The sequence below is a fragment of the Cetorhinus maximus genome, chromosome 4 (assembly GCF_964194155.1).
Source record: "Cetorhinus maximus chromosome 4, sCetMax3.hap1.1, whole genome shotgun sequence".
NCBI classification, from domain to species: Eukaryota; Metazoa; Chordata; class Chondrichthyes; order Lamniformes; family Cetorhinidae; genus Cetorhinus; species Cetorhinus maximus.
Genome location: NC_135882.1, coordinates 118,357,768 through 118,374,054, shown reverse-complemented (window position 1 = coordinate 118,374,054; position 16,287 = coordinate 118,357,768). Strand labels below are relative to the sequence as shown.

At 40.6% G+C, this 16,287-nt stretch overlaps 1 protein-coding gene across 1 annotated transcript; it reads right to left on the bottom strand.

The window, feature by feature from the left end:
• Nucleotides 1-436: 436 nt before the first annotated feature.
• LOC144679840 (carbonic anhydrase 2-like) lies at nucleotides 437-15,404 on the bottom strand. The gene is made up of 7 exons (XM_078540679.1): nucleotides 15,247-15,404; nucleotides 14,482-14,685; nucleotides 12,543-12,661; nucleotides 10,049-10,144; nucleotides 6,469-6,531; nucleotides 3,734-3,889; nucleotides 437-1,017 (listed from the first exon to the last, which is right to left on the bottom strand). Exons 1-7 carry the CDS (start codon nucleotides 15,281-15,283, stop codon nucleotides 910-912), a joined length of 783 nt encoding a protein of 260 aa, XP_078396805.1. The 5' UTR covers nucleotides 15,284-15,404; the 3' UTR covers nucleotides 437-909.
• Between the last annotated feature and the right edge of the window lie 883 nt (nucleotides 15,405-16,287).

The window sequence follows — 16,287 nt, the reverse complement described above, 5'->3', positions numbered from 1 at the left end:
TGTGATTTTTTATTAATGATTGTTATTTACAAAATAAGTACAATATTGTTGCTATATTATTTGTCTATAATTGATAGAGTACAATATTCTGGGTTATTTTGGTGAAAATAGGGTATCAAGCCTTAGTTCAAGAACCAATTCCCCATTTGTAACATTGCTCTTTCAGTGGGGCGGGGGTGGAAAACAGATTCAGAGTTATGACATTTCAACTTAAGACGCAGTTTTCAGGAACCAATTGTGTCACAAGTTCAAGGACTTGCCTGTATTTTTCTCCAATGTCATGTTCGGTGAGCTGAAATGTAAATGCACAGTAGAGGAAGCAAGTACAAAGTTGCTTGGGGTTACAAGCAGCAAGTGTCAAAAATAGCTTCCTGGAAATCTACTCCTGCTACATGGTGAAAACATCAGTTTTTTAAAAAAAAATAGAAACAGCACATAAGTCAGCACAATGTTTATTTACTAAATCTTATGGCTTACAACTCATTGCATTGGTAGAATTATTGCTCTTTAATATTCAATATAATTTTAAACTAGGAACTGCTTTACAGTTAACATCACTAAAAAACACAATTTATTAAACTTTAACAATATATTCAGTGCTACAGATTAGTCCTTCACTAAATTACAGACTGCCTTCATGTTTTATTTTCAAGAAATGAAATGATTGCTTCAGATTTTTTGTTAAATGGCAAGGCTCATGAAGATCCAGGAACACGATAACAATCCAGGGGCTGCTTAGACCAATCTGGATGCCCCAATTTTATCAACTTGTGCTTAAAAGGTGTTGTCTGCCTATTTGTCCACTCTGACCAAGTAAGGAGTGGTGGTGGGTGAGGGGAAGTTATTTACTGCTACTCAGGCTAGACAGGGGCAGTTCAGGAAGGCAAGCTGATGACTGTATTCAAATCCTTACTCAAAGTTTTTTTGAATCTCCCTGCGTTTCAGAGGCTGGGGAGGTCGGTAGTTGTTTTGCATGGGTTCATCAGGTCCAAACTGCAGACAGCGGAACTTTGCTATCTGGAAAAATACAAGCATGATAATAGTAAATCCAAAAGACCCATCTGCCACCACTTGCCCCCCCCCAACCCAATTCTTTACTAAATTGATAAGGAAACATAGGAACGGATGTTGCTAAATGACTGCAGCAAATTTTGCTACCCGACTTTGATCTAAGTGCACTGTAGAATCATTTGATACTTTCATTGCAGGTTTTTGCATTTGAGAGAGAATGCTTGCACAAATATTTACTGTGCATGTGATTAGTGATTCACTGTATAACCACACCTTTGTATAATTAATAAGGATCAAGATATGTCCTGTGGGGTGAAAACATTTCAAGCCCTAGTGAATTTTCAGGTTCTGTATTTGATCTTCACCCAGACAAAGCACTCGAGATTCCAGGCAAGATCCATCCAGATGTGTTCTTTTCCTGTAAGTCACTGACCAGATTTCATGATCAGTATCTAAAAGAGGAAGCCTCAATATTTGACCCTCAATTGTGGGTGTGCTCTTGTGCATTTCATTTCACTTCCTCTCCAAATTCACAAAGTAACTCACTGGCTTTGGAAACCAGCTCAGCTACGAGCCAGCAAACATTTGTAACTCAGTTACCCTGCTAATCATGTTTAATCAGAAACTTGATGCAGCATTTTTTTTTCAATGTTATAAAGGTGGCACAAACAAAGGTTCATGAGCTTGTGCCTTCAAGTGATTAATATATACTGGGGATTTTTTTAAAAAGCTATGCATTTGGATAACTTCTATTTGAATTGAAATCAAATTTAGAACCTCCAATTCTGAAATTTGATTAGGACAGAAGCATCTCAACTGGCCAGTGTTTAACTTCAGAATTTTAGAATTTAATAAAAAAGACAGAATAAATGAACTTAAAATGGAAACAACATTACATCCGTGTACCTTGAGCCATCATCTGACCATCCCCCTCATCCTCAATTTCACCTGAAGACTGACTCATCTCGACTATGTGCAATAGAACTCCTGTATGTATACATTCATACCATTGTCATCCAGCCTAAGCTTACAGCTCCCTCATATTCGACCCTTACTTGCTGCAACCTTCAACCAACTCCAAACTCGTAAAAGTTTAGTTTCAAACCAATATTTAACAGTTAAAGCATTATTGCAGGATGTGCGAAAGATTGGAAAACTGTTCACTGCATACATATAGCTATCCTTCAGGCGCCCGACCTGTCTCTCCAGGATAGACACTGCTGCATAGGGCCACTCCCTTTATCCCTAGCACGATTGCCTCACGCTCCTCAATTTGTTACCTGATTTTTATTTTGCTGTTAACTAATATATAGAATAATGTTATTTGATACCATCATTCCAGGTTTTTGCATTGATGTGGAAGAACTCCGCGCAAATGTTTATCACTGATGTTATGTCTAAAGGCATGACAGAGTTCCACGCACTTTTAAAACTCTGGGTGAGGGTTATTTCCTGCACCCACAAATAAAGCACAACCCAGGAAAGCAGAATTCACAGCCAATGGCTGTTCAAATCCCCAGTGTGATATAATTTAAAATAAGTTTAGCCCAAATTCCATAGAATTTTTATAAATGGATTTGTCACCATTCACATCTTAATTTCAAATGGCTTTCATTGACTGAGGAAGCATATCTGTTGTCTTATTTGGGTCTCCTGTAAACAATTGAGCTATAGGTGGTCTTCTGAAAGGACAAAAAAGTGTATACATGGTATGAACTATTATCCAATCAAACTGCTGTCAGAGTCAAGATTCTGGTGCTTTTCATACTGTTTTAAACGACAGTTCTATGCTCAGAGGTCTTCTGTTACAGACATTATGCTCATTCAGTTCACCAAAATCAATCTAATTTTCAAATAAAACTGAGCATATTGGCAGATGTCATGTAAACAAAGGACTGTTGCCGTTTTGGGCTCAGTACCAGTACAGGTACTAATTCTCAGCTATCTTAACACTTTAATTTTGCATCAATTATATCCCACAAAATTGAAATAGTAATTTAGCTTGATGTGGTATATAGTTGATATTCTAAATATTTGAATATTTCATTTAAGAAACAACTTGCATTTATACAGCCCTTCCAACACAATAAAACACAAAGTTGCAAGTATTTAAAATTTGTTTCAATTATCTACAAAAATTTAAATATACAGAAGCATTCTATTCAGATTTTATAAAACAGTTTGACCTGACCTCTTGCTGAATATTTGCTGTTTCAATGATAATAAAAATCAATTTCATGATCATATTTAAGACTTTACATAAATAGATTGTAGATGCTGGGACTGTTCTCCTGGAGAAGATTTGACTGATATTTAAAATCATGAGGGGTCTGGATAGAGTAGATAGGGAGAAACTTGTCCCATTAGTGATAGCATCGAGAACCAGAGGGCATGGATTTATGGCAATTAGCAAAAACAGCAATGGCTATGAGGAAAACCCTCCCAAAAAAGTGGTTAGGATCTGGAATGCACTGCCCAAGTATGGTGCAAGCAAGTTCAATCATGGCATTCATTCAAAAGGAAATTAGATTATTACTTGAAATGGAAAAGGAAAAATGTACATGGCTACATGGAAAAGACCGGAGGGTGGCAGTGTGCCACCAGGTGAATTGTTCTTGCAGAGGACCAGCTCAGCATGATGGACTGAATGGCCCTCTTTTGCATTGTAAATATTCGACTGTTGATACTTTTAGACAAACTGTGCTTATAATTTTTTATTTACCTGATCTGCACCAATATCGATAGGTTCCTTAAGCACAAGCCAGATTACGCTCTCACACAGGGGAGGAGTGGTCAAGGATCCTAGGTAGGTCCAATATTGGAGACAAGAAGGCATCAGAGTGCAAGGAGAAAAGTCTTTAAAGTCACATTTATCACCCTAAGGATAGAAAGAACTGATTAGACCTCTAAGAATGAACAACCTTTCACAATCAGCTGTGATAAATAACACAAAATTCAGTTTGGAGTGAAAATGAAGTACAGGTATTAGTGACAATGTTCATCGATATCAAGCCACTGCACAGGGCAAACTACATATCTGTAAGTTGGCTTTCCATCAACTACAGCCTGACATTAGGAATGAAACTGGTCTTTGGCAAAAATACAAAACAATTAGTGAATCAGCAGCCATTTCACACCCTACCCAGGCGAGGTACAAAAGGAGCAGCCAATTCACCTGTTCTGTGCCAGCACCAAAGACCAATTTCAGCTGCCTTGTCTTTACAGTCAAGTTATTTATAATTTTAAAAATCCAGTTAACTCCGGTCCTCAATCCTTTGTATGGGAATTGCAGGGGGTGGTGGTGAAGGAGAAAGAACGAAAGAGAGGGATTTGGTCTCAAGCCTGTTTTACACCATGTTTATTATGAGAAAAAGAAACTGGGGTGTAAAACAGCTTGCCCAGTTTTCAATTCCCCTGTGCAATATGTCCAGTTATAAAAATATCTTGGATTTAAGAACTGTTTTTATTTTGCCATATTAACATGGATGCAGATAGAGCTGCACAAGCTGATTTTCCTGGTTTAATATAACCTTAAAACATTCACTCCTCCACCACTGCACCTTATATATGGTACACACTGCTACCCGTTGAGCAACTCAGCAAGCCTCCTGTGTCAGCACCTTTTAAACCTGCAACCTCTTTCACCTAGGTGAAGGGCAGCAAATGCATGGGAACACAACCTGGAAGTTCCCCTTCAAGCCACATACCCATAATGACTTGGAACTGTATCACCATTCCTTCACTGTCACTGGGTCAAAGTCCTGGAACTTCTTACCTACCAGTACAGTGGGTGTACCTACAACAGATGGACTGCAGCAGTTCAAGGCAGTGGCTCACCACCACCTTCAAGGTCAATTAGGGATGGACAACATATTCTGGCTTTGCCAATGACGGCCAACATCTCAAGAAAGAAAAAAAGCTAGTGGAGGCTTGAATCCTTTAGAAGTAACCACTGATATGCCAAACACAGCCAATGGAATTGTGGCATATGTATATACTGAAACCCCTGGGTGTCACTGAACTAAGGATGTCACTGAATGGCTGCAAGGCATTCTAAAGGGTGAGGGAAAGCAGACAGATTGTGGTACATATTGGTACCAATGACACAGGTAGAAAGAGGGAGGAGGTCCTGCAAGCAGAATTTAGGGAGCTAGGAAGCAGATTAAAAAACGACCTCAAAGGTAGTAATCACTATTATTTCTGGTGCCACGCACTCGTGAGTATAGAAATAGGAGCTTAGTCCAGATGAATGCGTGGCTGGAGAGATGGTGCAGGAGGGAGGGCTTTAGATTTCTGGGACATTGGGACCGTTTCTGGGGGCGGTGGGACCTGTACAAGGCGGACAGGTTGCACCTGAGCCAGAATGGGACCAACGTCCTTGCGGGGAGGTTTGCTAGTACTGTTGGGGAGGGTTTAAACTAACTTGGCAGGGGGGGAATGGGATCCTGAGAGGAGGTTCAGCAGAGGGAGATGCACAGCCAAAATTAGAAGAGAGAGAAAGTGAGTCTGGAAGGCATAGAAATTATAGGACAGTTAAGGAACAAGGGAGTTTGGCAAGGTTGGATGGGATTTATTTTAATGCAAGGAGTCTGACGAATTAGGCAGATGGGTTGAGGGCACAAATTAATACATGGAAGTATGTAATTGCATTATAGGAAGGATGTGATTGCACTAGAGAGAGTGCAGAGGAGATTTACCAGGATGTTGCCAGGGCTGGAGAGTTTTAGTTATGAGAGATTGGATAGACTGGGGTTATTTCCCTTGGAGCAGAAGAGATTGAGGACGGGTGGGGGGGAATGTGATTGGGGTGTATAAAATTATGAGGGGCATAGATAGGGTAGACAGGAAGAAACTTTTCCCCTTGGTGGAGGGATCAATAACCAGGGGGCATAGATTTAAGGTAAGGAGCAGGTTTAGAGGGTATGTGAGGAAGAACATTTTCACCCAGAGGGTGGTGGGAATCTGGAACTCACTGCCAGAAAAGGGTGGTAGAGACAGAAACCCTCATAACATTTAAGTATTTGGATGTGCACTTGTGATGCTATGGCATACAAGGCTATGGGCCTAGTGGTGGAAAATGGGATTAGAATAGTTAGGTATTTGTTTGACCGGCGCAGACTCGATGGGCCGAAGGGCCTTTTTCTGTGCTTTCTCTATGGCTCATGTTTTGATATATTAGGAGTAAATATGAGGTTTGTTTGTTCACTATTTTAACAAGAGGTTATGGCATGCAGGTTATTTTCCAAAAGTTAATTTATTAGTTCCACAAGAGGACTTCAATCATTAATCAGCATCTGTGCTATTTGCGTTGGCCTTGGAAACAAAGCCATTTCATACAAGACATAAAAGGCAGTCTTCAGGCATTTTCACTTAATAAAACAACTACAATCTGAATTTGCAATTTAAATAATTGTCAATGTGTTTACATCTATATACACTGTGTAGAATTCATTGTACCTTTGATTTAAGGCTGTCCAGTAAACAGACAATCTTCTGCAGAGCTGGATTTGCATCAGATACCTGAAAGTCACAAGATACCGACTCAATTCATTTTATGACTCCTGAGGTTATTCAGATTTGCATTTAGGCATACAAGGAAGCTGTACTACCAAGGAATCCAAAGGCCATAACTTTCACTATTCATCCAACAGCAATTACATTTTACTGTGAATGACATAACTATGCTCTATTTCCTGTTTCACATCTTAACGCTTATTCAGAATTCTGCATGTAGCAACCATGAACAATTGTTGATGTTCATTATTATGGCGTTCAACTAAAGGTTATCATATGATGATGCACTGAGGAATGCTCAAATTGAACGAAAATAAATTAAGTAAAGACAGCAAGATGAAAGGAACTATTATGGTATGTAAAACAGGACACTTGAGATTTACTTGCAAGCAGTGAATTGTGTGATTATAAACAGGTCATTGGAAACCTACATGATCTTGCATACTTGTGCTTGCATGGAAACCAAATAAAAATAAGAGTTTAATATTCAAATAAATCATGGAAGTCAGACTGACTTTGAAGCCTTGCCTCACTGATTTTTTCCCCCCAAATCCATTCATAGAATGTGGGTGTCACTGACAAGGCACACAGTTAGAGCCCTTGAGAAAGTGGCTGCAGGATTTCTGCCATGGTACATGTAATAGAGGGAGTACAAGAGCAGGCTAATGGATGGAATGCCAATCAAGCAGACTACTTTGTTCTTGATTGAGTCAGTCAAGTTTCTGAAGTGCAATTACCGCTACACATATATAGGCAAGTCCCATCACACTCCCAACTTGTTTTGTACAAGTCAGATAACCAGATCCCTGCAGAAAGCCTTGGACTTTCTCCAATAGCCACAGCATTTGTGGTTGGTTCGGTTGTCTCTCGTCATTAGTGCAAGATTTGGTGGGGAGGCTACAATGTCATGTGGAGGTGATTAGGCTCTCTCAATTTAGATGGCCACTGTACAGCACTTGTATGGTGCATGTGTTACCTGCCACTTATCAGCTTGACTATTGTCCAGGTAAGGCCCCTTGAAGGGATAGCCTGTTTCATTATCCAAATTATTGCAAACGGGACTGAGCACAAGTCAGTGAATAGCCTCACATCTGACTTCATAAAGGAGGAAATGAGGCAGCTACTAGTTCAACCTAGGATGCGGTCTTGAGGAAGTCCTGCAGTGAGTTGGTGCTGAGATGGTGATTGTTGGAGGCCAATCATCTTGCATTGTTACAGACTCCAGAGTCATTCCTGGCAGTCAAAGTGACTTCTAATGTTACACTGATCAGACGCTGATGCCCATATTAATAATACATTTGCATCAAATATTCATGGAAATTTACAGTTAGAAGCCTTTGGATCAATATAATGTGAATATATTATAAAAGTGACAAACATGATCATCTAATTGCTGAGCTGAAGGCATTATGTTATATGATGGTTCATGAAGTTGTTTAATACGTCAAATATTCAAATATTGTAAATTTAATCTAGTGGTTAATGTTATTATTTCCAATATATAAAATGTAAATTATTTGGTGCAGATTTCATCAGAAAAACATTTGAACTGCAGAATTTATTGCTGCATTCTTCTCATTCTCAAAATTAGAGATTTATAGATGAATGTTATTTAATTCTGTCCACTATTCAAGGCAAATCTGGTTGGACTGTTGAAGAAAGCATGGAGTAGTGTGTTGATTGCAATAGAGGGAGATGAATTAATGAGTTAACTAAGGCTTTGCAGCTCCAACGGTTCCAAAATTCATTGTGGATCTGACAAATTCCAAGCAGGAAAATATCAAACTGCAGAAACTCTGACATGGACCACTCTGTACAGGTATTACCTCATTCAGTTAGTAGCAACATTACCACTGGGCAGAAATGTTATGGGCTCATGTCCAACTCCATGACTGGTGTACATAATCTAGTCCAATACTCCAGGCCAGCACCATACTGCAGATAAAATTCTCACACACCAAGGCCCTCTCCACCTAGTCCAATGGTTCTTGTGGACTATACGTTCTCATTGCACACAAAACCAGCAGGGCTTTCTCCCGATATCCTAGCTAAACCTTTAGGCTTCAGCTGGGAGTACATGTTCAATTCAAGAACACACACTTCAGGACGACAAGGTATAGAAACAATTTACTAGAATTGTATTCAGTTATGCAGAGAGACTGGAGAATTTGGGACAGTCTTTCTAAGTACAGAGAAGGTTACAAGAGGTCTGATATGAGATTCAAAAATCAGGAAAGATTTTGATAGAGTAAGTAGGGAGAAGCCATTTCCAGTGGAAGGAGGATCAGTAAACAGAAGACAGGCCTAGTGATTGACAAAGAACCGCGGAAATATTTTTTTGAAAAAAAACAGAATTGTGATCTGGATGCACTGCCCGAGAAGGTGGTAAAGGTAAAGTTAATAGTAATAAGAGAATTGGATAAATACTTGGAAGGGAAAACATCTGGAGGGTTAAAGGGAAAGACCAGGGTAGTTGGACTAATTGGACAGCTCTACCAAAGATCTGGCACAGGCATGATAGAGTCATACATTGAATAGCATTCTGTAATGATTCTAACCAACACCATCAAATGGTCTGAATAATCTCATTGCTCTTACTGAAATCTTATAAATCCTGTAAAATTTCTGTAGTATCTATCCAAGGATTAGTAATTGCACAATTCATTGTAAGAGAGGAGGTGCAATATAAATAAAGCATTTTTTTGCCAGTTGTCCAGCTTGTGGTATCTTGGGATGTTCTGCTACATCAAAGCCACAATATAACTAACTAGTTGATTATGTAAATACAACACTGGGCTTATTACTATAGGGTACTCACTTGCCAAAAACAAACAGAAAAATCCTACAAGTGCATTACAAAAAACTATAAGAACCATGTGATTTCAGAACAAACATCCATCATGGTTGGAAGGCAGCAAGTGAAAAAAGTTGAATTTTCCCAGTTATTGGTACTATCAAATGTGTACTACAGGATTCAGCAAATGTATCAGGCAACTGTAGAAACTATGACCACCCTGTAAGAGAGCAGAATGTACATTTTGCCTGATGTCTTTGCAAAAGACTGCATTTTCTGTATCCCTAGTATATCCCCATTAGTATATACTAGTACATGCAAGAAATTGGTTGCCAATTTCAGGGACTCAGCATCTACGGGTGAATTTCTGCATTTTTACATTGGCAGTTGATCATTGCAGAGCTAGGACAAAACTGAAATAATGGGGGTGAATTTTGGCAAGTGCATAAAAAAGAAACAGGCTTGAACTGCATTGGCTGATCAGTAAAAAAATGCACCCTTGATATTCTATCAAGTCAATGGAACTTTATCTGGCTGATATGTGCTCTGCCTATCAGACAGCACCTGTTGTGTCACCACTTGTCTAATTTTACCCTCCATGGTCTATGAGGTACAGGACAGCGTGCAATACATTGTTAATGGATTTCTTTTCAGCAAAAAAACAGGAAAACTAAAAAGTGAACCATTATTGTACATTATAAAGCCAGCTTACTAAATAAATCTTCATACCTTTAGGAAGACACCGATGACAGCCAAACCATCAGGTGCTTTAACAGCCTCACCAAAATCACTATACTTTTCTGCATTCCAATGCACCAGGTGAAGCTAGAAACATAACAGGCTCAGTTAAAGCATTTTTGTATTTTAAAACATATCAAAACAATAAGCGGAATTCAGGGTCATGTTAAGAGACCTCAATTAGAATACACTTGATCCAATTCAACCGGAGTTTTCTGGTGTTTCTACCAGGGCAGGGTTGCTAGTGGGCAGTGTTTAAACTAATTTCAGATTTGGCAGGCTGATATTAAAAATAACCATTCTTCAGTGTAGCAATCAAAGAATGTGATATGGTGGAGGGATTAAATGACATGATGACAGTGCAAGGTAAAATTAATTCAATAATGAGACAAGTATAGAAACCAAAGATGAGTCCATAGGAGTTGCAAGTTGTTACAGCAAGATAGCAGGAGGATCGTAGAAAATCTACCATCTTTCTTCCATTAAGTTCCTGGGTTGCTGAGGCCTTCTTTACTATACTGGTCTCATCATCACATCGTTCTGCCTTACACTGTCACCCTGCCATCTCCACCTGCTTTTTCCTGACACCAAATTGCTTAAAAATTTACATTATCTTCAGATTTGGATGATAAAAATTAAAATGAAACATTAGAGTGTCTAGGAGAGAAACTGGGGTTAATCTGTTGAACATTTTCAGTATTCTGTCTTTATTTAAAATGTCCAACATCTGTAGGATTTTTGCTGTTAGCAGGTTCTAGACCTGCCTTGGGTTTGCACAATAAGAAACTTGTCAAAGATACAAACCAATCTATTTCTTCTCCAAATTTAAGACTTTAGTATCTGGGTATTGGATATATTAGAGGAAATGTGTCCACACTGAAGGTGCATTTATTGAACAATTAACACTCTGGAAACTTGTCTAAATCTCTGTTGCTGTTTCATTTACATGAACATCAGATCCCCAATATATCTACAGCAAACTCAGGAGAAAGTTACTCTCAATTCACAGAGTAAATGCATACTCAAAGTAGTATATTAGGATCGACAATTTCAGATCATAACCTCTACCCACCCCCCCACCCTAAACAATACATTGGTTTTGATACTATTTCATTTACATGTTCTCTAGATCCATGGAGAAAGTGTTAACATTTCAGACCTGTGACTTTTCAGCTCAAGTCTGAAACATTAACTCTGCTTCTCTGCAAAGATGCTGCAAGACCTGTTGAGCGTTTCCAGTATTTTCTGTCTTTATTTCAGATTTCCAGCATTTGCATTATTTTGCTTGTTTTCTCTACTCATCTTCACAATTCTCAGCTGTACCCTGCCCTCACCCCTCAAACCTTGCATGTCACCTTGTCCCAATGGCGGAGTCTGCTCCCGACAGGTGTAGGTGGAGCAGTCTTTGGTGGGCCCCCCACCTGCACCAAAATCCAGAGGACATTAGCCAAGGGCATCTCAATTGTCAGAAATACCCATCTCTACCACTGCTGACACCACAATGGGAAGGAACAGGGTTTACGCCACAGGAAGTTCCAGGAAGAGAAAGTAATCACACAACTACATTACAAAATGTTAATGGTTATGTTTGTTTTATTTCAGAGCCACAAATATTTCTTTCTACTATTTTCCCATCTTGCACTTTGGTTGCTAACTGGCAAGTGGCCTTTCTCCACTTATTTGTGTTAATTCATAAATTGATGGTGAGTAATGAGGGGTTGTGAAAGGGACAATGGATCGTTTTCAGGACTGCTTTGCGTTGGGGGAAAGCAAGTGGCTTTTGCAGGCGATTGTCAGATACTTTGCTCGGCTGCGACCAGTTACATCTATTTAAATAAAAGGATCACAGAATCTTTAGTGCAGAGGGAGGCAATTTGGCCCATCGAGTCTGCGCTGGCTCTTTGAAAGAGCAATCTACCTAGTCCCACTCCCCTTTTTGGATAGCAATCCAATTCCCTTTTGAATACTTCTATCAAACCTGCCTCCATCACCCACTTAGGAAGTTCGTTCCAGACTCCAACCACCCTCTGGGTGAAAATCTTTTCTCACATCGCATTCACTTCTTTTGCCAATTATTTCGAATCTGTGCCCTCTAGTTCTTGATGCTCCCTTGAGTGGAAACAGTTTCTCACTATTTACCCTGTCCATACCCCTCAGGATCTTGAATACATCTATCAAGTCTCCTCTCAGCCTTCTTTTCTCCAAGAAAAACCATCCCATTCTCTCCAGTCTATCCTGATAGCTACAGTTCTTTATCCCTGGAACCATTCTTGTGAATCTCTTCTGTACTCTCTGCAATGCCTTCACATCCTTCCTTAGGTATGGTGACTGATCCTTTCACCACTGTCTTCTGCTACAATATTGGTGGGAGTCTTGTAGCAAAACTTGACTAGTGTAAAGCAAAATTCCAATTTTTAAACACAAATGTGCATCACCCAGATATTTATTGTTTTTCTTAGAAGTCCAAACATTATTGCTCACTTACCTCTCCAGCAAAATTTTGTCCATCAACTACATGTTCACTGCCCTGAGTATCACAAGCTCCCCAGTGGAAGTGGAACTGACGTAGCCTGTATTTTCCACAAAGGGGGCCATCTGTCAGCACTATCATACAAATGAAGAAGCATCACTGTTGACATTGCTAAACAAGGTATAAAATGTATTTACTACAATCTATCTTAATTTGCTTTAAATTATGGATGAATTTACTCAATAAAGACTTATAATATTACAATCAATAAGCAATTCATCCTTTTGAGGCCTAGGTAAAATAAGGCTGATATAGATAAATTGTCCTATTATAGATCCCTGCAAGTATTTGGATTTTGGACTGAAATACTTAGAAGCTGTGCCATCTCTTTCTCAATCAAAATAAAACCAATGCCACTTCTAGCTCAATCACAATATATACAACCAAACATGACTGACAGAAAAAGATTATCTGGTCCATCAAGTTGTACAGAACTAAAAATCAGTAGTCTGTCACTATCCACCCAAGCAGCAAAAGGCAAACTGAGGAGAAGAATGTGAAACCCAACACTGAAAAGGGTCAAAGTGTGGCAGCAGTAGTAAATAGAAATCTCAACTAGAATTAGAGAAAACTAGTGGTCTCCTTTATCCAGCTCCTGTTCCTCTCACTAGTTCCCACTTCCCTTGCATCATGCCCTCTATCCTACTTCCCAACTGTGGCAGAATACAGTTGGTTGAGCTGAGAACAGACAGGGAGCAGGAGACCACTGATCGGAGGGAGTGCAGCAGCATAATGGTACTGGAGAGTCCAAACAAGGAAATCGATGAGTGGGCTTGACCACAGCAAGTTGCAGTGTCACACATTGCCATTTGGCTTGTTTTGCACGCAATCATTCAAATCAGCAGAAGACACGGGTAGGAGTTTCTATTTGTAACTTCACATATAGACTAATCTGCACACTTGCACACAAGGCAAGGCATTTGAAGATAAAAGTATACACAACGCAGGACAGAAGATCAAACTGATCCTGTTCTTACATACTATATATTTTGTATCAGTGCAACACTGAACCACACCTTCTGCTACTTCATGTATTCTTCCATTTTTCCCAAAACTCCCTGTTAGTGTAAGCCACACTAGACCGTATGAAAACTCCCATAACAAAATTATTTTGTGAAAAATTGTCAGGGAAACCTTTTAAATATTTATGTTGAAGCGCTGAAATTATGTTTGAACTTATCCTAAAAAAGTAATAAAATTGATCAGCATCTCCTTCCTTAGTGGCGTTGGGAGACAGAAGGGTAATACAGACCCCCTAAAACAATCCAAGTCGAGTACTTTGACTCTGTCACCTACTCTTGCTAATGTTACAATTTAGTCAAGCAACGAAGCTTTGCTCTAATTTTAAAAAAAGTCTCTTTCTATTGGGTACAATTGACTTGAATTGCACATGGGTCAAATCAGATTATAGAGCCCCGTCACTCAATCCAGTCCTTCAAATTCATCTGCTCCTTTCATTCTCGCAGCTCCCAGCGCCTTTGGCGACCCGAGTGACCACCCCCTTCCCCGGGGCACTTTAAAGCCGTCTTTGCATTTCGACCGGAGTCTGTCCAAATCTGGATTAATAAACGCAACAGCCAAGCCCCGTTAACTTCCTCCCGTCTCTTTACCCACCCCTCCTACTCTCCCCAAAGTACTGCAAACTCCAACATTTAACCTCAGGAACAAAATAAGGATTGCCCTCCTTTGATCGAAAGGTGGAATTTTTACGTTGAGTATATTTGGAAGCCAATATGTGCAATTCTGTTGTGAAATGGACAGCAGCGGGTGAGAGAGACTCGCTTACTGCAAATCCACAGCAGCTCAGAATCTATTTGTATTGTGTTATTCACAACATCCACTAACGGGCTGGGACGGGGGGGGGAGGGCAATAACCACAACATCACTAACTAACCTGATTTGTCTGTGCAATCGTCGAAATCCACCTGGAGGGAGTTGCCGGTGTTGCAAATACTTTGCGAGCTGGATGCATCGTAGTTAAGAGTCAGTGGCTTCAGGTTCGAGTCGTACTTGGCTTCCTCATTTTTGATCTCGATGGGTGATTGGCGGGAACCGTCCTTAGCTATGGGGAATCCCAATTCATGCCAATGACTTGGACCTGCAGCAAGAAATTAGAACCGGTAATCTAAACCCTCTCCCAAGGTCACTGCACCTTCTCAAAGAAGCTGGAGCTGGCGGCGGAGGAGGGTCCACTTTCTGCAAACAGGAAAGCTGATACCTCCTCCGGTTGCAAAACCCGACGCCAAGTTTGCATCTGTTAACGTTTTACAACTGCATGAGAATGAGGAATGGCTGGTTTAAAAGGATTCATTCCATCAATGATTAATCTTAAACAATCCGCACAAATAACTTGCCCCTTTTGGGGGAAAAAAAAACTTTTAAACTTTCGCTCTTGTTTAAGCAGCTTTAGAAATCTACTTCATGCAAACTAAGCAGAGCGGGGTGGGGGGGGGAACTTTCAAAACAAAAAGCCCAACACGCCCGCAAGTGCTCGTATTTCCACAGCCTGCGATGTGAGACTTTCTGCTCTGCCTGATCTCGGCTGGACTGGATAGTGTCAGAGCTCCTAGGGGCCTCATGTCCAGTCCTGGGGGCTGCTGCAGCCCAGCCCAGCCCCAAACTTGTCCCCTTTTCCCCCGACACTGCGGGGAAACCTCACCGTTTTTGGGTCCGTATCCCCATGAACATCCCGCCATCGCCGCAGTTTCCCTAATCCCAGGCTCAAACGCACACACAAACCCCCTGTACGTTCCGCCCTGATGACAGAAGCTGATATCTTGTCGGGAGGATTGGCTCTGGACCAGCTTTTATAGGTTGCACGGTTCCACATCATTGGATCAGCTGGGTTTGGTATTCCTTTATGTCACCAATAGTAATGCAAAAAGGAGGGTGAGGTGGTACAGGGCTCACTGGGGAGGGGAGGGAAGGAAGTAAGGGGCAGTGGGAGGGGATGAGGATCACAAATGCGCGCTTGTATTTTTGTATAATATTTCTTTCCCCTGGCTCGCCGGCAGAGTGCTTGTTGCAAAAGCTGTGGGTCCCAGCCACCCCACTACCTGCCCCAACCTGGGTAGGTGGGTAGGGAGGGATAGAGGGGGGTCCATGTCTGAACATATCTGAGGGGCTGTTACCTCTTCCCCCCCGGCCGGGGAGTTGGTGGGGGTGTGAAGAGTATCCGCATTTGGATGACAGCTCCGTTCAAACTGTTCCCATCTCCCCGCGATGACCTGACTTGGAGCTCTGCAGCCTACTTCAGACACGGACCTGCGAATATTGCTCGGCAAATGGCAGCAGTGCATTTTTCTCTGTTCGTGGGAAATATACATCTTAACTGTTTACATGTCCGATCCGAAATGCATCGTCGACTTCAATTTACACAGATTTTAGAGAAGTTTTTTTGGATGTGTAAAATTGCACTCCCTATTTACTGTTAATATTTGGCAACCATGTGAGTTCTCGTTAATTATCAGGTATTAGGTAGCTACGAATCCCTAATTGTTCATGATACGATCTTATTCCCAACCATTCGCGTTTGATTTCAACTGTATGTACCTGCAAATGATTTGAATGATTTATACAGGATCTGTCATTACATATCGTAGAGTGAGTTTTAGATGCACTGGGTCGTGTTTACTTGCACGTTTCTGGCTGGACTGAGCTGCTGAACCGTCTGATCATAAAGAGCACTGCGACCTCTATT

Excerpts from the sequence above, each read along its gene's own strand:
- LOC144679840 (XM_078540679.1), bottom strand. The coding sequence starts at position 15,283 with ATGGCGGGATGTTCATGGGGATACGGACCCAAAAACG. Across the intron at positions 3,890-6,468 it reads TGGACAGCCTTAAATCAAAG|GGTGATAAATGTGACTTTAA; the intron begins GTACAATGAATT and ends TTCTATCCTTAG. Across the intron at positions 1,018-3,733 it reads TCGATATTGGTGCAGATCAG|ATAGCAAAGTTCCGCTGTCT; the intron begins GTAAATAAAAAA and ends GTATTTTTCCAG.